Genomic DNA, 23,553 nt, shown 5'->3' on the forward strand with positions numbered 1-23,553 from the left:
GCATTTGTGCTACTGGTCGTGTAGAAAACAACATACCAGGATACTCGCAGGCTTGCGCCTTGCATGGAACCACTGGAGCTACCCAGGGTTGACGATTAGCCATGACAACAGGGCTAGTAGGCACCTGTGTCGATTCCTCACTTACCTCTCGAGCCGCCCGCAACGGCACGCCGGCCGAGCAGTCAGCATTGCTAGCAATCGGGACGTGAGTCAACCGATTGTTGGGACGCGAAAGTCCCCACCGAACCAAAGGAATAACGACACCGAGAAAGAAGGCAATTGGCATCACCCACATGAAATGTACTTGTTCAAAGACGTTCCATTTCAATGCGGCGAGCACGAGCACAAGAGGAAAGAAGCGAGCCGGTTCTTGATGAACTTGATGTGGCATTGCAGAAAGAGGAGGAAACCTATTGCCATGGCGACAAGGTCAACTTAAAACACCCCGCCCACATTTCACGCCCACTCGATCTCGCTTTGCAAATGGCGGTTTACCAAGTCGATTTACGTGTAGAATCGTCTGTAGATCTCGATACAATAGTTTATTTAAATAAACAGTGCGATTTGGAAGCAAACGGGCACGTCAAAGAATCATAGCAACCATAGTTCAGGTTGCCACTCTTCTTTATTTCCCCTTGATACATAGTGTGTCGTTGAGTCTTTTTACGTGTAGAATGGTGCGTACGTCTCAAAAATGAACTTTATTATAATAAAAGAGGGCTGTTGGGATGCAAACGAGCGCGTCAAAGCTGCATAGCTATTACACTCTATAAAGGAGAAGCTCTAGAATTGAGGTACGAGGCCTAAAAAGTTCCCAGCAGGTACTTTCAGATGCAGTTATCATTTTTGTTCTCATAAAGGTATTATGGTTGTCTATAAAACTATCGAGTAATGATTCATCATGTACCAGGTATGCCATTAAGCGTGATGCAATATGAGGAGTAGTCTTTTTCCATTGTCAATCAGCTAGACCTTGATAGAACAAAAGGTGCAGAGGGATTTGAGTGTGTAACTGAACCAAAATTTCGGAACGTGTCGATCAATGCATGATACTTCTATACTATTTGATACCAGCCAGCCAATAGCCCTTCTCCCCTTCACCCTTTTTACTCAACCCAATGCATGTGAACGATTGTCTTGCTACAGCCCATCATTCCCATCCTTCAACTTTCATGATCCGAGAGGATTTGACTGAACAACGCTCAAACAAAGAAATATGATTCAACATCTGTTCAAGTCATTTTAATTTCCACTTCTTTCACTTCCTCCTCATCTTTTCGTCCTCCCATTCTCAACTGTTGCCCCATTCAAGTACAACTACCACTTGCGAACGATTGTCCTGCTTCAACCCACCATGTCATTCCTACGATTGCCTTGATCCGACTCTCGTTGACTGAATGGCGAGTTCATGGAGTCATTCTTCTACAACACACGCGTCTCTTGCCACAACACACGCTCTTGCTCGCTTCTCTGCCACAACCAATCGTAACAGCGCTCATTACAGCAGTTGTTATTAGCAAAGTCTTTACTCCATTGCCTCAAGTTACTGGCAGCGACTGCTTTACAGCCTTTTTGCGTGGACAACAGAGAGCCATTGTATAGAAGCAACTTTATTTACGCGTAGCAACGTGCTTCAATGCATTCGACTTCTTATGGATATGGGTATGGATATGAGTTTGGTACATGGGATGGAAGGGATTGGATGTATTGACCGGCTTGGATCCCTTGGCACATTTAGAACGTGATGCCTCGTTTGGATGATGTGATATCAGCCATCAAGTACCCCGCAATGCAAGCAATCTTTACCTGGTGGTTGACCAACATCCAGATGGAAAAGGAAGCATGTCAGCAGCGATCATGTGACTCTTTTGAACCAACCTATTGGATTTACTATGGCCATGAATGAATGGGTGGATGAAATCAAGTACAGTGATGAGATACCTTGGAATGTTGCTTTGATTACTTGGTACGTCGTCAGCAGGAGGGAGGAGGGATCATATCACGTGGATACTGGCATACTTATGTCACCTACAAAGAATCACCTTTTATGCCGCAGGTGGATTTATCACTTTGACTCAAGTACTCCAAGATGCTTGACCACTTTATCAGTTCGATCCATCATGACAACAATTCTCACGCCCACTCACATATAAAGAGGTCTGTTGTCACCAAAACTATCATACGCCCTTCTGCTTGTATTCATTTCATCATCAATGGCCTTTGGTAAGTCTCAAGGATAGTCTTTTTATGTGATTCCAGAAATGAGGGTACTCATGCATTTATCTATGTAGCTCACTCCATTGCTTTACTACTTGGTATGTTCATTGCTGCCTCATGACATTTGGCTGTGTTCCTTGATGAACCCTTTGTGGTAGGTGTAACTATTATTTATACATTCCTCTTCGTTTATATACTCACCGATTATGCAGCATCAATGTATATCACAAGTATCTTTTGCGCCGGCAGCGCAGCGAACTGGCAACGTGGCGTCAACACAAAATCGCAAGGATCTTTCGCAAAGATAGCGAAGCGACATTATCAAAAGGATGGCTATTCTGATGGGTCTTATCTGTGCTTGCCTCAAGGCTATCTATTGGGAGCATCCATGGCCTCACCACCACACCAATCTAATCGAACATATGGCCTGTCATGCGCAGTACACGGGATGGATACAAACTCATGATCGGCACTCAGTCATGCAACATGTCGATTGTTTCGGCAATTCGGTTGGATACATACGAGGCACCAAAAGTGGGACCAGGATCAATATTTTTCGACGTATGCCCTCAACACACCAGAATCTACCTCGATCATGATAGCTGGGTGAAAGCACAAAATATCGAATCAACGGAGTCAACACGATCATTGGAGCCGTTCCATCTAGCCAACCAAGCTAGACAATTGAGATCACCCGTCAACATCTTACGTCGTGCATCAATTTTCCTTACTTCGTCACACACATGCCAGCCGTATACCGTATTTACCTATTGTAATCACGAAGGTGCCACCAAGACAAGGAACAATGGCAATTCCTCAATGATTGTCCCAAGGCTTTTCTATCGCATGCTGTATGGCATCATCAAGAAACCCTCTGATGTACATGCATATACAAGGAGTTCGTGAATGGCTTATATGTCCATAGCGTCACCGCAACGACACCGTTTTCCGATCCCGACGCAAGTACATGTTGGAACATAGCTTTCCTGAATCTATAGCAGCAACTGGACAAGATCAATAAAAAGTTCATCATATCGTAAACTTGATTTCCACCGTATTTGCCACGTTACTTTTTAAGTTTGGATGTAGTTTGAGGGGCATACATAAGGGAAGCATTCACGACTACCAATCTCACAATAAAAAGCAGGGTGAGTAGTAATAATGTTGACAAGCATATGGGAGATACATAGCATGATTTGGAGTTAGTAGGGTGCACGTAATGGCGTGTAGTATGCATCGGTGGGCTATATGAGTGTGCATGGGTTATGTAGGTCATGTGATCCAGCGGTTTTCTAAAATGACTGTTCTACTCATCAAGCAGTGCTTAAATCTATAGCATTGCATCCTACAGACATTGCTTTGTTTGATATCGTATTGTAAGTTGCTGCATACTCGGATTCAACTTGATTCGCCCATCCGGCTTCTAAGCTACCAAGAGGTTGTTGTTGTGCAGCCATACATCACCGCATACATGATGTATCTATAATGGATCTCATTGGCGCTTAAGCACGACGCATGTCCTGGTACGACTTAATTTCGCACCACGGGTGCTTGTGTACCCCTATCGTGCATGATCGTAAACAAGGCTCATTTTTATTTATCTCGATAATAACATTTGACTTCCTTTTTTGTGAACTTGAATGGTCTCAACGCCGTCCGCTGTCTCTAACGTTATCATGACAAGTGAACGAATGCCTCAAAGTGTAGTTATTACGTATCTCCATTCCTCCGCTTTTATCGCGTTTTTCAACGAGTTAAAGATTTCCCGTTCATTGCACTTTTATCACTACGATAGTTTAATTAAAGAGCATTATCGTGTTTATAGTCCCACTATCGCTCATGTAGTACTATTCATAGGCGATACGATGAATTTCTTGTAGTAGCTGACACCTCCTCTTCCGCATGAAAATATTGCCACATGACACTAGCTATTCTGCATGGATGACTTTGGGAAGATGATTACATGAAGGATTGGCATAAAGCGGAGATGCCCCCAGGAGGAGGTATGCTGTATCACATAATGTGCATCAACCTTGCCATTGCGTACATCATCTTTATGAATCCACTCAGAGATTGGCCTCGGCCTTGTTCCCAGTTAGGCTTATTGACAACGTCCTTTTTCCCAGCCCACTCCGCCTTGCATATGTATGACACACGCACACGCACACACACGGCTTGCATGAAATATAAAAAGGCAATGATTGATACTGCCTTTTCCCCATAGTTCTCATTTCATTTATCCATTTTTCACTGCTTCATTATGTCAGGTATATGTAGCACTGCTATTGCAGATGTTGGCAGTTTTGCTAATTAACAACAAACAATAGACACTTTCAAAGTCAAGGTGGTTTACCGTCAAGATATTCCAGAGGGCATTATTATCAACGACGTAGCAAAAGTTAGACGTCAAGGAGGCAAGCTTATAACACCGTTGTGGTCGGATGACGTGGCAAAAGAAGAGAGAGGTTATATTTGCGAAATCGAAACGCGCCACTTGAATCTATTCCAAGCTCTTCACGTTGCCGGTGTGGTCACCAGAGTCATTGCCGTGCCTCCCGTTACCGACGAGGTGATGGACCTGTTGACACCTTTTGACTAAAGTATCACAGCAATAGAATAATTAAAGTTCATCATACCGTAAACTTGATTGCCACTGTATTTGCCAAGTTACTTTTTACGTTTGGGCTGAAGTATGAGCGCACAAGTGAGGGAGCATCCACGACCATAAAACTTATGACAAAAAGCAGAATGAGTAGTGATAATGTTGAAAAGCATATGGGAGATAGCATCAGATGGGATCAGTATGGTGTACATACTACAGCATCGGTGGAATCAATCTGCAGCTGTAATAGTGTGCATGATTTACGCAGGTCATGTGATATAGCTTTTCTACGTAGCATGGGATGCCATCTTATAATGTGTCATCCTTTATGTATTGCCTTAGATTCTCTTAAGAGATGGGTCGAGTAGTGAGGGGGAATATGATACCATTGATTGTATGCAAGTTTGCTTGGTTTCATTGTTTCTTTATTCCTCATCATCACTACTATCACTACTATATGCCGCCATAAGGGAAGATAGGGTATTGACTGAAGACGTTGGCTTGCTCGTACTAGCTGCTGTAGTGTTGTTGCTGTTGTTGTCATCTCGTTTCTCGGTTGTGCTCTTACCCGTTGTTTTTGCCTTTTTGGTCGTATGCGTATCTTCCTCTACATCCTCGCTTTCCTCTGCACTTCGTTTCTTTTTGACAATCACCAATCCATCCAATGCTGCCTTTTTGGAACTACCAGCGGAGGAGCGTCGATGGGGTGGTGGTTTCTTAGCAGCGGCTGATGTTGTTGTCGTTGATGTTGTTGTCACGGCAACCGGTAACTCGGGTGCTGCTGTCGTGCGTGTTTGTTCCACAGCCCTAGTAGGATGTTAAGTTCTCTCCATCATATCCTGAATATCATGACACACACTTGCGATAGGCGGCAATCTCATCCTGCTCTTTTTGTCGCTGTTCCAGAGCAAGCTTCTCTTGAACATCCAAAAGTGACTCAAAGTACTCGGCTTCTTCATCGTCCACCCGCTTGATCAAGTTGCTCAATCGTGTAGCTTCCTGGAACTGTTCTTCTTTGATCGTTCGTTGCTCTTGCAATCGTTCAAATAGCGTGCGTGGATCGTATTCTTGTTGTGGTTTGGATGCATCTGAAACAGCCCAGGTAACCCATTAGTCTCCATGCTTTGGTATCCCATTAAGAAAGCTCTCGTGGTAGTAGTACCCTGTTCATTCTGCTGGTCGTTGATTTCTAACTCCTTATCCTGATCGACGATGGAACGCGAGACGAACTTCATTGTGCGTGAGAGGAGAAAACGGAAAGGGAAAAAGCACAAGGACAAATTTGGTCCCGCTGTCTTAAACTCATATGCGAATTGCATAGCTAGCATTTCCTAGATACCCTCCTTTGTAGTAGCAGTCCACTGAATAAAGCATTGATATGCCATCACTTGTTATCAGCATCATTTTAGTGGAATTATGTATATAATGCAAGACAAAAAACAATCCACGACCTTTTCTTTGTGTTGTTGCTGGCCATGATGTCAAGTAATCCTATGTACATGCGATATGGATGATTCAAAGCCCTTTGAATGCCTTGATAGAATTTCTTTGTCTTGGACGAGAGAGGGCCATTAAAGAGAATATGACACCATCTACTTGAGGATGGTTGTCAACAACAAGGTCACCATATTGAGCGTGTCGGGAATCATGGACCCTGCTGCACATGACCCACCAAAAATGACACCATCAAGTCCGATAATCCTTGGTTATATAAAGAGCTGCTTTGTCAAAGTAAAGAAAGTCTATTTCTTTCTTCTATCGTTGTCTTTCCCAGTACTTGTACCCTATTTGCCATATTCAAGCAGCTTTAGAAAGAGAGACTTTTGGTGCGTTGCTATACTCCCTAACATCTACAACAACATCCCGACAACATCACGACACTGCTTGCTGCTGTGGTTGTGTAGGGGATCATGACAGCTTATAGTAGCAGGCTATCGATGGGTGCCTTCATTCATCCAGACTCAGCTCGTGTATGGTTATATCTTAGGGGGCTACCCATTTCCCACTTTCTTTGTTCTCTCGTTTCAGGACACAATCACACAAGATGCTGTGGAGATTCGATCAAGGCAAAGGGGCGTATTACAAGGCTGCATCCAATTTGGGCCAGCTATCACCATATGTGCCACAACCTCAAGGACCACGACTAAACGCTTGAATCCAAAACGAGTCTTCCTTACGGACGGAATAAGGATTTACAGTGTGCGTGGACTAGTCAAGAGGAAAAAGCGTCCAGGCCAAACTCATCCTCATGGCTGAGCTACGAAGAACAATACGAGAAACAATGATCCCCTTGATCTCAGCTGCTGATGAAGGGAGAAGACATGGATTTTCGAGGTGTCGTAGGCATGGATTTTGGTGAAGTTTGCGCTGTAGCGTCCGTATACAGGCCCACCAGGATCGCAATTGATCATCAAGCGAGGTTTTCTTTAAGGCCGTGTTTTCTTGAACCGTGACAGATACAACCATATGAAAGCGATCAGCGGCATTATTGACCGAGCTTGGCGTGACAAGCGACACTATGAGCAAGAAACTGTGCTCGGCGTGAAAACCAAAATCAAGATCAGGAAACTGAGCTCGTCGACTTGTTCAGAGAAACTGGCACAGCATATAGAATAGGAACCTTCTAATCCAAGCCTTCATCCATGTGAAGTCCTCTTCATCATCCACCTGGTTGATCACTCAACTCTCAACCTGGCGGGTTTTATCGAGACTACCTACTCTCGCATAAAGGATATTGCTATTAGTGTTCATTACCAAAAAGTGCTGGTCTCTGTATGCTTCAAATAAATGGCCGGCGAGCAAAGTAGACTATGTTGTGAGCATTGGTGATGCTGCAAATGTATCATGCTTCCTTGTAGATGTTGTATACGCTGCCAAAGTTTTTGACGTATCCTTTTGGTGTAATGTGATCTAATGGGTGGTGGCGGGATGGCACGCCCTGACAATGCTAAAGCTGTTACCAATAGGATCATTGTTGTTGTTACCAACCACAGTAACTGTGGGCATGTGTACGACGTCAAAAACTGTGCTAGGTCATACATGGCATGCATGTAGGCATAAATTGTTCTTCTCACACGGACGTTATCTTTATGTTTCGGGTCATCAGCTGCTTCTTGTTATCATTGTCAGATGATGATGAACGACTCACAATGTGTGCTGACCATGCTTATATGTATTCTACACGCCACCAAGCGTTTTTCTTAATTTCTTTTTCTTTCAACTTTATCGTGTCAACAACAACAACAATGACTACTCTGACAATCAAGATAATTGACAAGAAGCCATCGGATGATCGAAGCATGCTAAACACCTCCTCCCCCGTTTCTCCAACAACGAACAAGGAAATGACTCAAAGCGTCAAGTACAAGCACTCTGTGTATTGTGATTGTAAGCAAAACCTTTTCTATTGGGAATCAACATGGAACTCATGCTTGTTTATTAGGCCATGGTTCGGGTATGGGTTGTGAATGTACTCGATTATGTGAATGCACTACCACGTATGTGCCAAGGTGTGAATGTGGAAGAGGATGCCATCGTGCATGGGATCCATGTATGTTAGCGTGAATGAATTTTCTAGTTGTAATAGTCCGTTGTGAGAAAATAAAAGTTTAGTGTGAGGATGCATGAATTGAGAAGGAGGAGGAAGTGGAGATGCTCAAACAGCGCACACACACTAGGGCGGTACCACGTCACCCCTGTCATAATAAATTTTCAGGCTGGCAGGCCTTGGGGGATTGTCCTCTTGATCATTTACACACAGAGAATAGAATGGCCTCCCGCTTCACTCGACTGACCACTCTTGCTCCCAAGGTACATACAACCTTGTGTTTTTATTATCAATACTACCCTATTTACGTATATGATATGATACTGTGCTTCTAGTTGGCTCGTGGCTATGCTGCTGCCGCTGCTCCCAAGGTAAGAAAGAACGATACCGATATTGATAGAGAGAGAGAGAGAGCGACATGCGACCCCATGAACAACCCGCATTGACTTCACCCATGCCGTAGCCTCCCATTACTCTTTTCGGTCTTGATGGTCGTTACGCTACCGCTCTTTATACCGCTGCTGTTCGTCAAAACTCGCTTGATGCCGTTGAACGCGATCTCTCTCAGCTCCAGAACCTCATCAACAAGGACAAGACTGTTCAAGCCTTCCTTGAAAACCCCACTGTCACCGCTCAAGCTAAGGCTGATGGTATCAAGGCTCTTCTTTCCAAGGCTGGCAATGTGAACGCTTTGACCAAGAACCTCTTTGAAGTATTGAACGAAAACAGCCGTCTTGACCAAACCGCCAAGGTCCTCAACGCTTACGCTGAGTTGATGAGTGCTCACCGCAACGAACTTCCTTTGGTTGTCACCTCCGCCAAGGTAACAAAAATCATGATGATGATGGAATCAAGGATGAAGACTTATCAAGGTATATATATAGGAATTGGATAAGTCTACTTTGAACAAGATTGCCGACTCTCTTCAAAAGAGCAAGCTCGCTGAAGGCAAGAAGCTTTTGATCTCCAACAAGGTCAAGCCTGATATCCTCGGTGGTATCCTCGTTGAGATTGGTGACAAGAGCATTGATTTGACTGTCTCTGGCAAGGTTGCTAAGCTTAACAAGCTCGTCACTGGTAAGAAAAGAAAAGGATAGGAGAGCATTGCCTTATGGATGGATATTAATGCAAACGGTGCTCTCTTTTTGTAGATTCCGTGTAAATGACTAGCATAATTGATTGTATCATGATTTTTTCCCATAAACAATGAGGATATCTATTCTTATCGTTTGTAACAAAGAGTACATTAAGGATCCATTTCTTTTGATCATTGTTGCTTAAACGTTGGCAAGGCTCTGGCATGTGTATCTTTTGCCTGGCAACCAGCATTTTTGCCTAGCAACCAACCAATGCATGTCTTAAGTTGTTATATACCACCCATTTTACACAACACGTCCTATTCCCAATTCATCTCTTTCACGATACATCATTCATCCATATTGTTGTCCCTGAAGGGGGGTAATGTTTAATGACAGCGAAAAAACGTAAAGAGCTTAGTGCTGACGACGGGACTCGGCGATGACACCCTGGAGCTCGTCAATTTTCTTCTTGGCGCGAACAAAGGTACCAAGCTATAGGAAAAAAGCCATGTCAATATATATACGTACGTATCTATGTAGTCAATAAAGAAGAAACAACGTACTCTTCTCTTGGTGAGCTTCTTGGCACGCTTGTCACGGGAGTTCTTGATCAATTCCATAACACGGCGTTCGTAGGGAGCGAAACCGGCAACTTCACGGACGATGCTGCGAACGAAAGCAGTGCGCTTGCCAATAGCCTAGTGAATGTGAATGGGAGGGTTGGTCGAAATGAGTTGACTGATATTGCATCCAATGATATCATCTATCCATCCATCCACCCATCCATCCATCTACATACGCGACGTTGAGAAGGCTTCTGCTTGAGCTCACGACGGGTGGTGATGTGGCCCTTGTTGATACCAACGGCGATGCCTGACTTTTGCTGGGGTGCCATTTCGAAAGAGAGGGGGTTCCAATGGTGTGTCTTGCAGTGCCACTTGAACACCAACCACCACCTCCTGAGCTTGAAATCTCAGCTCCTGCTGCTGCTGCTGCTGCTGCTGTAGCCCATCACCACTTTCTTTGTTCGTCCCAAATGTATGTATGCTTTCTCCTTTTTTTATTATGATGCTTCACAACTACGACAATGGATGATGATGGGATGGTATTTATAGCTAATGTGCTGAAGTAAATCCTGAACGCGTGGGGGCAATCACGGATCGAACAGATTGGTTCATGTAATTCGAGGATACCATAGTAGGTCGATGGCGTAATGTAACTCGTAAAATACGGCCTATATTGTATACATCAATAAATCGCCATCTCCCTTTGTTAACACCTTACCATCAGCCACTTCATTATCCAACTTGTTGATACACTCCAATGCAGCACTCTTTTGAGTAAATTCGATCTCTGCTTCACCGAAGGATCGTCCTGTCCTATCCACCAATACTTCACAATGGGCCACTTGTCCAAATTGGGCACAGATCATCTAACATGTGTATGAGTATCAGACCTCCTTCTCTTTCGATCCTCTCTTACCCTGATGTCCTCTGCATTGGCAGAAGGATCCAAATTGCTAATGACCACCGTAGCAGGGCCTGATTCTCCTCGAATGTTGATGCCATGAATATTACCACCACCCATGGATGATCCCATCGGGGAACCAAAAGAAGAGGATGCACCATACGAAGCGCCACGGATCGAAAGTCCACGATGCATCACACTTTGTTGTGCATTGTTATGACCCACACCTCGAATCATGGATGGTAGTTGTTTGTTGTTGTTGTTGCTGTTGCTGTTCATGTTGTTATTCCGGCGAGAAACCTTCTTGGTAATGACAATGCTGGCTGGATCAATTGGGGTCTTGTTGGTCTTTTCTTGCTTGGGTTGTTGGCCCTATGTATCAAAACTCTATCAGTGCCTTGTCAAAAAAAAGAGAACGAGTGTGTGTGCGCATGTACCAGACGAGATGAGATATTGGTGTTAGGACGTGATGCTGATGCCTTGCCAATCGACTTTTTTGACTTGTTGCTTACGCCGAGATTGACATTGTTGCCGTTCTTGAGCTTGTCATTGCGTCGTTGTCTTCCATTGCCACCCGCATTCTTGTTCTGATTCTTGTTGGATTGCTTTTTGGCGCTATTGCCTCGCTGGTTTTTCTGTTGCGATTTCCTTTGTTGTTGCTGCTGCTGTCGACCACCTTTGTTTCGCTTCTTAATTATGTCATCGAGGGGACGATCGATATCCATCATTGGTAGAGTAGAGTAGAGGAAGAGAGAAAGACCATTTGAACTCCACTCACACACCCGCAGCCCCCCAATATCCTCCCTCTCTTGCAGGAAATTCTAAATAAAATCGTCACATGCCTCCAACACATGTCCACTTGACAGCTTTTATTCTTAATCGCCTGAAAGAGGTTCATCCCTAGGATAATAAATACCATGAGGTGCACCCGATAAATCATATCCTTGTTTACCAGCACCATTGCCTGATGATGGTAAGCCAAGCTTTTTACATTGAGCAGCTAGCTCAGGAGGCACTTGCATGATTTCTTGTGCTTGATCAGGTGCTTCTATCATGACAACACCCATACCCGAATAGAAATGCCAATCGATGTGGCAGTGGAATAACCATGCTCCCGGGTTATCAGCTCGATAGCGGATCACAGCAAATGATTGGCCATGGACACGTAATGTATCTCGCAATACAGGCTTCTCCAGATTCCACTTACCCACCGATGTGCCATCACCTTCATGATACATTTGCTTTTTGTGTGTGCCTCGAGCCACCACTTGGAACTTGTGGCCATGCAAATGGACTTTTTAAAAGTTGTTAGCACTTTTTTTGCGTAGATCAAACAGCATAGTACATACATGGATGGGCATCTTCGTCATAATTGTTGACAACAAGCTCCACAAATTCAAGGTGTTTGGTAATGTAGGCATTGCTTTGAGGACCGTAAATACGATGATCATTTGCCAATCCTCCCATTGTGAGCTCCGAAAACAGCATGGGCGTCAAAGGCTTGATAAAAGGAATACGATTCACCATACCCCGATTAAGACCATCGGTAGTAATGCCTTCTTCGATTGTGATATTGAGCGTTCGATCGGGATCAACACTGTTTTGATCTTCCAGAGAGCGTAAATTGAAATCATCAAATTGACTTTTCATGCCAATGTCTTCACTAGGTGCGTAGTTGTCATGCGAGTCATCGTAAATGATCTTGGCCGTGATATCTGTTGCCGATGATTGTTGTTATGAGTGACATGTTAATGAACAGACATCGTTTACTTACTAGGATTGAGACCATTAAGCGGTAGATCAAATTGATCTTGGTCCATATCGAAATGCATAAAGTAATTCAAATCGGTCTTTTCCTTGGCCTTGACAAGGATTGACATGCGTTGGGCCACCGTGAGATACGCGTTTTTGGTTCGATAGGGTTCGGTGTAAGCCTATAGCCAATGTGTGTGTGTGTGTGTGTGTGTGTGAGCCACATTCATACAAAAAAACGAGTTGTAACTACTTACACCATCGGTCTCGATAATGTCAAATTCATGTCCATCGATGCTAAAGTAGAACGTGGTGTAGCCTCCCATATTGATTAGTCTCAAACGGTATGTCTTTCCAGGCTCGAAATAAAACTTGGCATCTGGCTGATCATTCACAACACCCGATTCTATGGTTCAATGTTGTCAGCAAGTTCGTATTCAATAATAAAGCACCACTTCTTATCCTTACGTGGCATTGGTTCAGCAGCATCGAGATTTTGCTTGCTAAGGAACCATTCGGCATTCACTCGCGATTGGTTATGGTACCAATCTATATCATACATGCTAAGTTGGTTGTTTTTTTTTCATGTTATCATGTATTACCGGACACAGTAACGATCAGCTCCTCGTCATATTGGTCCTTGTAAGGATCCTCGGGATCATGGATGATAAATGGGGTGCGAAGGCCATCGAGGTATTGAGTCTAAACGAGGAGAGCTTAAGTACACAGGGTTGATAACAGCATTGACGCACGCAAACTCACGTCGACATGGCTGTGGATCCAATAAGTGCCTGTTTGGTCCCCCAAATTATACTCGTAGGTGCGTAAGTCGCCTGGTGGTACGCCACTATAATAGAGTAAGCCGTGTCAGTGTTACAATGGTGAGCGTATTACTTTTCCATCTTACCATTCGGACACACCAGGGCCTCCATCTTGATAACTGGTACCGTTTTGATATAGACCATGTGCATGTAAAGTGGTAGTCCAATCATCAAGTTGATTGCGAACATTGATCACCACCGTATCACCTTTCTCAGCTTCAACAATGGGTAACCTGCAATCATCCATGTCATCTTTTTGTATCAGCAAGAACAACTTGTGTGTGTATAGACTTACGGCCATTGTCCATTTACACCAACCACCACGCGTTCAAACAGCCCATCTGGATTACCGGTTGTATAGGTGACATCCCAATTGTGCTCCACCCGTTTTGCATTGGTTAAAGACGCTAATAGTAGGATCAACCCACTATAGCATATCAATGGTAGCATAAAGGCCATCAATGACAAGATTAATCAATGAGAAAGAGGATGCATGTAAAAGGCTCAAAGCATCCCGGGTCTTTAAGTGTCAAATGTTTGTTTCTTATGGGATCAAGATTACATGTGGTTTGAGTTTGACATTGCATGCAAATACAATAGCATAGCAAACAATCGATACGATGAATCACCGATGATCAGATAGACCTGTTTATCACAATCCAAGAAAGGGTGCGAGCGCATCCTGCATGACTATGGGGGGGATTTGGTATAGGTGGTGGATGCACCCAATGGATCATCTTGGATTTGTAACCCCGTTGTATGCATGTTTTACAATTGTAGCCATCCATCGATCCCTTATTAATACCATGAAACCAAATTGATCGTGGTCCGATAGTTATCCACTGGTCAAGTTTTGATGCCAATCAACCCACCTTTTGACAACTTTTTTCTCCAGGGCAACACCTTTTGTAGTAACTTTAACGTTAAAGTTGCATAGGTTAAAATATTGCTGTAGATGATCCAATACACTGTGATTGGGTATCTTTGTATAGAAAAGATGTCTCTTACAATACAACAATAAAGGTAATGTAACCTATTATTTATTTCTCGAGTAGCATGTCATATGAAGCGAAGGGATGAAAATAAGGCTATTGTTGCAAGATTACACAGACAATGAAAAGAAGCCAGGGGGTGGAAATGAATGACAGCAGCGGCCCGTCAACTGAAACCAGCCAGCCAGCTGCGGATATTCGTCATCCGGCCGTAATTTCGACCGTGCCTTTTTCCTTTATTCTATTCTTCCCTCTCTCTCACAACAAAACTATGCTTTCACGACTTGCCCAAATCGGCACTCGACGACAAGTGGCCGGTTTGAGAAATGCTGTCCCTGCAACAGCACGATCATCGCAGCGTTCAGCCATGCTTTCGAATCGCCGAGTCAACAACAACAACAACACACGCAAGTACTCGACCGAGAAAGAGAAACCTGAGAAGAAGGAACACCATGAAGACAACGACAAGCCATTCAATGTTCCCAAGGGATTCGAAGGGTTCTTTGGCAAGAGCAACAATGCCAAACGATCGGCAGCTGAAGAAGCATCGGATCATGCAAAGCGATCGGCTGACCAGGTTCCTAAACCTCCCAAGGGCAGCAACCGTAGTGGTGGTAGTGGTGGTGGCAACCGCCCTCCAGAGATTCAAATCAATGGCAATGTGGTTCTTGGTACTGCTGTGGGTACCTATGTATTATGGAAGTTGACGGCACCCAGTGAGGATTCACGAGAAATCACCTGGCAAGCTTTTCGTGCCTCGTTGCTAGACAAGGGCATGGTGGATCGTTTGGTGGTGCTTAATCGTAACCGGGTGCGGGTTCATTTACGGCCCGAGGCAACATCGCTTGGTGTCCCTAATGCTCAGACATTCTACTTCAGCATTGGTTCGGTTGACAGCTTTGAAAAGAAATTGGAAGACGCACAAAACGAGCTTGGTATTCCTTCCAGTGAACGTATCCCTGTGACCTATCGCGATGAAATCAGCATCCTCAACACCATGTTACACTTTGCACCCACCCTCTTGTTGATTGGTGTCCTTTATTACATGACCAAGCGTGGTCCTGGTGGTGGTGGACAAGGCATCTTTGGTATCGGCAAGAGCAAGGCCAAAATGTTCAACCAAGAAAAGGATGTCAAGATCAAGTTTAAGGATGTCGCTGGTGCGGATGAAGCCAAGGAGGAGATCATGGAGTTCGTGAAGTTCTTAAAGAACCCCGGTGCTTATGAACGTCTTGGTGCCACTATTCCCAAAGGTGCTATCCTCTCAGGTCCACCAGGTACCGGTAAAACACTCTTGGCCAAGGCAACAGCAGGTGAAGCAGGTGTTCCTTTCTTGAGCGTCTCTGGTTCTGAATTTGTGGAAATGTTTGTTGGTGTGGGTCCATCCCGTGTACGTGATTTGTTTGCTACCGCCAAAAAGAATGCTCCTTGCATTATCTTCGTCGATGAAATTGATGCCATTGGTAAAGCACGTGGCAAGGGTGGTCACATGGGCGGCAATGATGAACGTGAAAGCACTCTCAACCAATTGCTTGTCGAGATGGATGGTTTTGATGAAAGCGAACATGTCGTTGTATTGGCAGGCACCAATCGTCCCGATGTGCTCGATCCTGCTTTGATGCGTCCAGGCCGTTTCGATCGTCATATTGCCATTGATCGTCCCGATATCGGTGGTCGTGCCGCTATTTTGAAGGTCCACTTGAAGCCTATCAAGACCAGTGAGGATATGGAAAGCCTTTCTCGCAAATTGGCTGCTCTTACTCCTGGTTTCTCAGGTGCTGATTTAAGGTATGTTCTATACATCTTCTTTCTATTTACCACCACTCACATTTCTTTTTTTTTATAGAAACATTTGTAATGAAGCCGCTTTGATTGCTGCCCGTCATCACAAGGATGAAGTGACCGAGGTTGACTTTGAACAAGCTATTGAGCGTGTGATTGCTGGTTTGGAGAAGAAATCACGTGTCTTGTCACCTGAGGAGAAGAAGACCGTTGCTTATCACGAGGCTGGCCATGCTGTGTGTGGTTGGTACCTTCAACATGCCGATCCATTGCTCAAGGTCTCCATTATCCCTCGTGGTGTTGCTGCTCTTGGTTATGCACAATATCTGCCCAAGGATCAATACCTCTTTAGCGAAAAGCAATTGCTCGATCGTATGTGTATGACACTTGGTGGTCGTGTTTCCGAGCAGATCTTTTTCGATACCATCACCACCGGTGCCCATGATGATTTGCAAAAGGTTACCAAGATTGCCTATGCTCAAGTCTCCACCTATGGTATGAACCCCAAGGTTGGCCCTGTCTCCTTCAACGATCCTCAAAGCGAACAGCAATTCCAAAAGCCTTTCTCTGAAGAAACCGGCACTTTGATTGACAATGAAGCACGTGGTCTCATTCAAGATGCTTACACACGCACCACTGATCTCCTCACCAAGCATAAGGAAGATGTTGAGAAGGTTGCCAAGCTCTTGTTGGAGAAGGAAGTGATCACTCGTGAGGATATGGAGAATTTACTCGGCGCAAGACCTTTCAAGGAAAAGACCGTATATGATGAATACGTTCGACCCAAGAAGGTATGATAGAAAAGGGATATCATTGTGCCATTAGGCAACGTGTACTGATTGATTGTCGTCGTTTATAGACTTCTTCTCCCCCACCATTCCCTGAAGATAACCCATCCGGCGACGTTTATTCTTCTTAATTCAGTCATTCAAAAGCAACACAACACCACACCGTCATTAGACATTTGAATATATATACACACACTCTCTCCTCACTCCTCACATTTCGGAAAAGAAGAAGCGACATTATGATAAATCTCTTGTATAGTATGCATCTCAATAGACTCTTCGTTTTATAAACATAGTCATCAGGGTCACGCTGCGAATGTTTACGCTCCTGTTTCGTTTTTGTTATGCTGAATGTGTCTGCTTGTGGGTCAATGTTTGTGTTGGGATGTATGACCATGGCGCTCGATTTCATTTTTGGATGATGTTAGTCCTCCTTGTGTACATAAAATCAATCCCTCAGCCGGTTTCATTCGAGTAAAGAAAACCTGTTATTCCCAATATCAATCCAGGCGAGACGCCCCCGACCACTCTATCATTTTCTTTTGCAGTCCTCTTTTCTGATTGTGATAAGAGAAATACCCACGCCCACCATGTACATATAAACAACAAGGATGTCGCCTGCTATCGTACACCATCCATCTCTTCTCTTTCCTCCATCCATATTACTCTTTGATTGATGACACACTCCAAGCCCCAACACATGGTACGTATGCCATGTCTTGCACATAGCTCGGTGGATTAGGACTGACCCTGTGGCCATTCATAGAGCTTCTTCTTTTACTTTCATTGTCATTGTTATCATTGTGATCCTTTCTTTATTGGCTTGGTTGTTCTCTTATCAAGCTTTTATGGTATGTGTTATTCCTTATCGATTCTCTTTTAGTATCATCCACTAATACATGCTTTGCAGCAAATCACTCTAGCACAAAGAGACCAGCAAACGATGGACCATCATCGGAGGCTGGGAAGGAGGAAAAATGATCACGTGAATTCGTTCATCAACCTCGTCTTGCTCTCCTTTGTTTCAGTACACAATCGCACATGCTCAACACCACGATTGCTTTTCGGTGCTCAATTGGGCGCTACTCTTTCTTCTGAATGGCGAACATGCAGGCTTGACCACAATGGCAGCTCTTGTGAGACGCACCGTTTATCGGCAGATGGCGTTTTTATTCGTAATGGTGAACCGTCCAAGACACCTCATCTTCACAGGAAATCCTTGAGGAGCCGACCAATGTCATCTAAGGTGCTATGATTGATACTCGACTCTGGGCAAGGAGCAAGGTTGACACCTGACAACATGAACATCAATGCATCTGTCCAGTCCATTGGTTTCGGCAGCCGACAACTTTTCACCAAGTGGATCCAATTCGGCACATGGCGAGTTTGTTGCTACAAGGTAAAGCCTATGCATATTGTTTGGTGAATAAGCTATTCATGTTGCATTTCCTTTGACGTAGATCCATGCATTTACAAAGATTGGTGAAGAGTACTCGACAGCGATGGCAAATTAAGCGCATTGTTCCCATCGATGATGTTCAGTCAGTGACATTTCGCATGGCCGCTATACGACTCGGCAGGAATGGTGAGCGATCCTACCAGCAATTCATACAATTGGAGAACTTCAACGTTCATTTGGTGAAGATCCTTGTGGTCTTATCATCGCAACATACGAGCTCATATACGCATCTATTATGTCGATCTGCGCGCACTATGTAATGTGCTTGTCGCCAACGCCTTCTTGGGTGGAATCTCCAGATGACTCTCACAAGTCGACCCATCGACAAAGGTAAGCATGGGGTGACAGCAAAGGAAGAAAATATCAACCAGTGTCAATTCGGCGTAGAATACAAGATACAAGTCTCATCTATGGCGAACCTGGGGGTCAACTTCAATGCACTACAAGGATCAAACGGCAAGGCATATGATGAGTGCAAGATTTGGGACGATACGGCCGTTATACGGATCATATACGTGGAGGGAACCTGCTTCATTAACAACATCTATATTGTGGACGAAGATGGGATCATCAAGGTAGTGGTTACAGAAGCAGCGTCTGCGCTATTGTCATTTTCATTTTCATCTTACTTACATACTCATTATCATTGTAGAAGATGCCTTCATCACACGACAATGACATCGATCTTTTGGATCCGCTTTCCAGTTTGGAGATCAATAGCCGGTATCGAGTAAAGCCAAGAGGTATGTATCATATCATGCCTCGATGTCATAGTAGTGGGCTAATGACTCAATCGCATTTTCAGATCATGAGGAGTCAGCTTTCCATCATCTCCAAACCAACATTGGTGGCAGAATCAGACACCGCTTCAGCAATTTCATTTCCTGTTGCACATGTCTTCAACGCCCCCAGCTCATGCGAGACGCAGCGTTTATCGACACATGACATTTTTATCCGCCTAAAGTATCAGCGAAGCAACTCATACAAGTGACGGCTACCTCCACTGCAGCATGATCTAAGATGCTCTACACAGCCCTCCACAAGAGCAAAGATCGACACTTGGCAGTGTGAATATTAATGCAGCACCAAATCCGGACTTGACATCTTCAATGAAGCCATTACAAGAATCAACAAGCTCGATTCACGTTCATGATGGCTAGCAAACCATCTCGCTGCGACCAGGCCACGCATAACCAGAAGAGACAACCTTTGACAACATGTTCAATTGCAATGATTATCCATCAGCTTTATCCCATTTGATGATGGTGCGCAGGAACCGCGTTCAGATACGACGCCAAATGTTGACGCTGACATCGACATACGAGCTTATCTGATCGCGTAGTATGATGGATGGTACGACAATGGAGATGATACATGCTTTGGGTGCCAACAAGGTGGCCATTGGGTGCAAGGTGTTCACCATGTCGATATGCTGTTCAAGTTCTCGTGTGTCGTTCTGAAATGCCTTGTCGTTGTCGTCGTCGTCCCAACAACGAAAGACAGCGTCGTGGTGATACAACTGATTATGTACAAATACATCCAATAGCCGTACATCAAGGTATTGGAGCACAATCTCGGCAACGTGACAAGGACAGAAGCGGATCTCCATTGTATCTTTGTTGGCCATTGATCCAGTCTTTGTTGTATGTCTGCAGCAAGGCAATCGTTCCCTTGACCCACGACATTCCATGCATTGGTCCATCAGAGGCTGACGAATGTTTTGCAATTGCAAATGCTGTGTCAACAACCTAAGAGAAGCCTTCCTCGGGTTTTATACCGGCGATGGAATGCTATTACGGCGACATTGTTGATTGCATCGAAGATGAGAGCGACAAATGGATTCATGGACCACCAAATTGCTACATCGTTTGTGAATCGAGCTTGGATGGAAATGAAAACATGAATTCATATGGGTGTGCCGCTTAGCGATGGTGTATGGAATTATCAGACACATACAATCATCCACGCGCTTTCCACATGGCCCTTCACATTGCACAGGTATACATTGAAAAGCCAAATTGGAATTATGATTGGATTGTAATAACCATGAGATAGTCTAGATGATGGCGTACACGTGTGGTTTCCCTTGTTTACGTGATCTTTTGAAGCGAAAAGTGTGATTGCTTATATCCAACTCTTTGGTGGAGGATGCCAGCGTTTTGGAACCGGGACACCAATGCGCGAGAACAACGGCTCCCAGATGAGCAAAAGCCAAATCAATTGTTGAGATCATGAACCAGCACATCTTGGTCACCTATACCTTCGTTCAGTGATAATTGGATATCCAGCTACATCTTATTGACGGCAATAAACAAAACAATCGCCCGTGAATCTGGAATGGGTCACACACGAAGAGGACATCGTACGCTGAAGGCCCTTGATAACAACACAGAAAGTGGCAGCAATAAGTTGTGCTTCCACACCATCGAGAAGGAAATCCTCCAGGCGAAGTTATTCTATGTATGGGCGTTAAGGAAGATGTAATGGCTTTGGATCGAGTGGACCGTATATCAGATTTTTCGGTTCATCGTTATATGCAAGGGTGCATTGAGGTGTGACCGAACAACATGGCATTGTACCAACTTGAAGTCTTGGGGCATTATTTTCGCCAAATTGCAATTCGTCAAGGCGATGCTGGAAAATGGTTCTATGGGCGTTGATGCTACCCAAAATGGACATCTGGGAATAAGAAGAAGACCATGTACTATGTTATCGGGCCATTTGCGCAGTGAGTGTTGTATGTTATGTCTCTATTCATGCAACTAACACCAATCTTACTTTCAGAGATACATGTCCCATACCTGTTGCGAGTAGAGGAGGCAAAATATTCGAGACGCCGCATCGTCAAGAATTGGCCAGGCGCTACAACAATACATTTTGACCAAGGTGATCCATGAGAGCCGACAATACAACGCTGCGGCCGAGCGAATACGAGCAACAGCATCCGGCCAATGAGTGGAATCAAACATCACCATTTACACACGAATACACCAAGTGAGACAACGAGAAAATGCCATGTTCTACTTTTTCATGCGGTAAGTGAAGTAAGGATCCCTAATCTTGTTGTATTGGCACTCATGGAGCTATGTTATAGAAGACATCGAAGGTTTGCTGCTGGGCCAAATGAAACAAGCACATTTGAAGGCGCGTGAAGACGAGGTATTTATACATTGCTCGATGATACGAGAAGCATGATCATTTAAATGAAGTTCGCTTATTGTTAAAACAAAAGTACCGCGTCCAGAAAAAGCTGCTGTGGTGGCATCTGAAACACTCACCAAGGTTCATCATCTTCAAGTGGACGTCAAAATCAGAGAAAGCTTGATAGGAACATCATTATGCAACAAGAATAAAATATGTACATGCTGATCCCACTTTACAAAGCATTATTTATTCTGTCTCCTTCCCCTTTTGACGTTATAGCTCCTACATGGGTGTGCAAAGTACGGGTCGAGTCTCAGCAAACCATTTCTGATATCTTCACCAAAGTTGAATACAATCCACCTTGTATGGTCTCATTCAACAGCCCCTCACAGCGAACAGGCATTGACAATGAAGCTCTTGGTCTCATTCAACAAGCTTTATCCTTCTTCCATTTCGGAAAAAGGAACGACATTATTAGTATGTATGACTCTTTGTTTGTATAAAGGTGTAGCCAACAGGCAATAAAAGTGAATGGGTATATCACTACTACTTGGCTTTATACGAGGATGATGGTATTACTACTACTATGATGGTGAATTTTTGGATGTATGGGTGTAGTATAGTAGATTTAACAATCTAAGGGAGACAATATAAGGATAATGTATATATATGCGTGTGTGTAGGTGGGTGTATACGGGCCATACAATATATAGTAAACAATAAGGTTGGGAGATGTATGCAATTTTTAGAGCGTTGTGGGTGAAATGATGCAGCGCTCTCTTTCAAACTGCTCATCCGCCACGTCAAATGCATCGGCAAGTACTAAGCGGACATGCTCAGCCAAACTCAACTGCTGCTTTTGCTGTGATTGATATTCTTCGTTAGAAGAAAACTGCATGATCATCTTGCGAGAAGAGTCGTCATCTTGATAAAAGTCTTCGTCGTCTGTTGTATGGCTGGCACATGTAGACAAATCAGGTACTGTGGATGATGAATGCAACATGGCATCGTCATCCCCATCATGGTTGTTGTTTGGTAACCAGCATCCATCTTCACCAATAATGACGGTATCGGGTATCTCTAATTTGCTGTCATCGTCATAATTCATCCACTGTTGTTGCTGTGTAAGCTCTCCTCCGTGTTGCTGACGTGGCTGAAAGAAGCGAGTAATTCTTTTGCTGATAGCTTCTTCAGACTTTTGCCGAAGGCGACGTGGAAAAAACTTGTTTTCAAACATGAAGAGTAAAAAGGGAAAAGGAGCACAAGAAAAAGAAAGAAACCAAGGCGTCCTTTTACAATGCTCCACACACACACTCTCTTTTTTGTCCCACCGCCGCCCACGCATATAAACAACCAAGAGATCATTTCTTGTCCAACAACAATCCCCCCCCCTTTCATGCAGCAGGTACACGGTGCGCATCTTTTGGTGTAACCAATAAAACTCACCACCACCTGCAGCAGTAAATGCTGCCATTTTCTGAAACACATGTAAGAAGAGCTCGTGGGATGATAATGAGGATGCTTCTTTTTATGCCAAACTCTACTTTTTAGGATGCTGTAATAGATGCCTTTGTGGTTGGTGGGGCAATCTTTTTCTTTCGGAGCATAATCCCGGGTTGTATTCTATAGCTGTTTATCCCGTGTTTCTTTCCCCTGTTGTAGTCGTTTTTCTCTTTTCTTCTCATCCACCCATATTCCACCTCCTTGTACTCTCCGCTTATGCACACAACAGCCACATACAGTTCTTGTTTAAGGAGCGTAAATGAGAAAGAGAGAGAGTGTGTGTGTGAATGAAGCATCATCCTATGGTTCCCGCTGGGGAAGGCGTGGTGGTGATATTGTCCTTACTGCTGCATACGCTACGAAACTTCGGCAACAGAGATGTAGCATTATTACTGCTCAA

The 23,553-nt window shown here is 44.2% G+C and overlaps 11 protein-coding genes across 11 annotated transcripts; 4 read left to right on the top strand and 7 right to left on the bottom strand.

Moving 5' to 3' along the window:
* Positions 1 to 9: 9 nt before the first annotated feature.
* On the bottom strand, positions 10 to 391 carry O0I10_008439 (uncharacterized protein; the record flags this gene model as incomplete). The annotated part of the gene is made up of 2 exons (XM_058488442.1): positions 10 to 78; positions 146 to 391. 2 exons carry the CDS (start codon positions 389 to 391, stop codon positions 10 to 12), a joined length of 315 nt encoding a protein of 104 aa, XP_058340688.1.
* A 4,086-nt stretch (positions 392 to 4,477) lies between these two features.
* On the top strand, positions 4,478 to 4,816 carry O0I10_008440 (uncharacterized protein; the record flags this gene model as incomplete). The annotated part of the gene is made up of 2 exons (XM_058488443.1): positions 4,478 to 4,484; positions 4,545 to 4,816. The coding sequence occupies 2 exons, from the start codon at positions 4,478 to 4,480 to the stop codon at positions 4,814 to 4,816; spliced, it is 279 nt and encodes a 92-aa protein (XP_058340689.1).
* Positions 4,817 to 5,244: 428 nt separating this feature from the next.
* Positions 5,245 to 6,054, bottom strand: O0I10_008441 (uncharacterized protein; the record flags this gene model as incomplete). The annotated part of the gene is made up of 3 exons (XM_058488444.1): positions 5,245 to 5,626; positions 5,679 to 5,907; positions 5,982 to 6,054. The coding sequence occupies 3 exons, from the start codon at positions 6,052 to 6,054 to the stop codon at positions 5,245 to 5,247; spliced, it is 684 nt and encodes a 227-aa protein (XP_058340690.1).
* A 2,533-nt stretch (positions 6,055 to 8,587) lies between these two features.
* Positions 8,588 to 9,528, top strand: O0I10_008442 (ATP synthase F1, delta subunit; the record flags this gene model as incomplete). Its single annotated transcript, XM_058488445.1, has 5 exons — positions 8,588 to 8,629; positions 8,702 to 8,737; positions 8,830 to 9,189; positions 9,251 to 9,443; positions 9,518 to 9,528. 5 exons carry the CDS (start codon positions 8,588 to 8,590, stop codon positions 9,526 to 9,528), a joined length of 642 nt encoding a protein of 213 aa, XP_058340691.1.
* Positions 9,529 to 9,859: 331 nt separating this feature from the next.
* Positions 9,860 to 10,340, bottom strand: O0I10_008443 (uncharacterized protein; the record flags this gene model as incomplete). Its single annotated transcript, XM_058488446.1, has 3 exons — positions 9,860 to 9,937; positions 10,009 to 10,143; positions 10,245 to 10,340. 3 exons carry the CDS (start codon positions 10,338 to 10,340, stop codon positions 9,860 to 9,862), a joined length of 309 nt encoding a protein of 102 aa, XP_058340692.1.
* Positions 10,341 to 10,560: 220 nt separating this feature from the next.
* On the bottom strand, positions 10,561 to 11,637 carry O0I10_008444 (uncharacterized protein; the record flags this gene model as incomplete). The annotated part of the gene is made up of 4 exons (XM_058488447.1): positions 10,561 to 10,679; positions 10,730 to 10,877; positions 10,928 to 11,284; positions 11,350 to 11,637. 4 exons carry the CDS (start codon positions 11,635 to 11,637, stop codon positions 10,561 to 10,563), a joined length of 912 nt encoding a protein of 303 aa, XP_058340693.1.
* Positions 11,638 to 11,787: 150 nt separating this feature from the next.
* On the bottom strand, positions 11,788 to 13,935 carry O0I10_008445 (uncharacterized protein; the record flags this gene model as incomplete). The annotated part of the gene is made up of 9 exons (XM_058488448.1): positions 11,788 to 12,206; positions 12,262 to 12,627; positions 12,687 to 12,846; positions 12,922 to 13,070; positions 13,133 to 13,213; positions 13,267 to 13,366; positions 13,427 to 13,511; positions 13,572 to 13,718; positions 13,781 to 13,935. 9 exons carry the CDS (start codon positions 13,933 to 13,935, stop codon positions 11,788 to 11,790), a joined length of 1,662 nt encoding a protein of 553 aa, XP_058340694.1.
* An 813-nt stretch (positions 13,936 to 14,748) lies between these two features.
* On the top strand, positions 14,749 to 17,178 carry O0I10_008446 (uncharacterized protein; the record flags this gene model as incomplete). The annotated part of the gene is made up of 3 exons (XM_058488449.1): positions 14,749 to 16,265; positions 16,324 to 17,050; positions 17,119 to 17,178. The coding sequence occupies 3 exons, from the start codon at positions 14,749 to 14,751 to the stop codon at positions 17,176 to 17,178; spliced, it is 2,304 nt and encodes a 767-aa protein (XP_058340695.1).
* A 1,179-nt stretch (positions 17,179 to 18,357) lies between these two features.
* Positions 18,358 to 19,451, top strand: O0I10_008447 (uncharacterized protein; the record flags this gene model as incomplete). Its single annotated transcript, XM_058488450.1, has 5 exons — positions 18,358 to 18,446; positions 18,508 to 18,762; positions 18,820 to 19,081; positions 19,159 to 19,249; positions 19,312 to 19,451. 5 exons carry the CDS (start codon positions 18,358 to 18,360, stop codon positions 19,449 to 19,451), a joined length of 837 nt encoding a protein of 278 aa, XP_058340696.1.
* A 337-nt stretch (positions 19,452 to 19,788) lies between these two features.
* On the bottom strand, positions 19,789 to 20,133 carry O0I10_008448 (uncharacterized protein; the record flags this gene model as incomplete). The annotated part of the gene is made up of 1 exon (XM_058488451.1): positions 19,789 to 20,133. One exon carries the CDS (start codon positions 20,131 to 20,133, stop codon positions 19,789 to 19,791), a length of 345 nt encoding a protein of 114 aa, XP_058340697.1.
* Positions 20,134 to 22,395: 2,262 nt separating this feature from the next.
* On the bottom strand, positions 22,396 to 22,887 carry O0I10_008449 (uncharacterized protein; the record flags this gene model as incomplete). Its single annotated transcript, XM_058488452.1, has 1 exon — positions 22,396 to 22,887. The coding sequence occupies one exon, from the start codon at positions 22,885 to 22,887 to the stop codon at positions 22,396 to 22,398; it is 492 nt and encodes a 163-aa protein (XP_058340698.1).
* Between the last annotated feature and the right edge of the window lie 666 nt (positions 22,888 to 23,553).

Source organism: Lichtheimia ornata (genome assembly GCF_029851405.1).
Source record: "Lichtheimia ornata isolate CBS 291.66 chromosome Unknown scaffold00045, whole genome shotgun sequence".
NCBI classification, from domain to species: Eukaryota; Fungi; Mucoromycota; class Mucoromycetes; order Mucorales; family Lichtheimiaceae; genus Lichtheimia; species Lichtheimia ornata.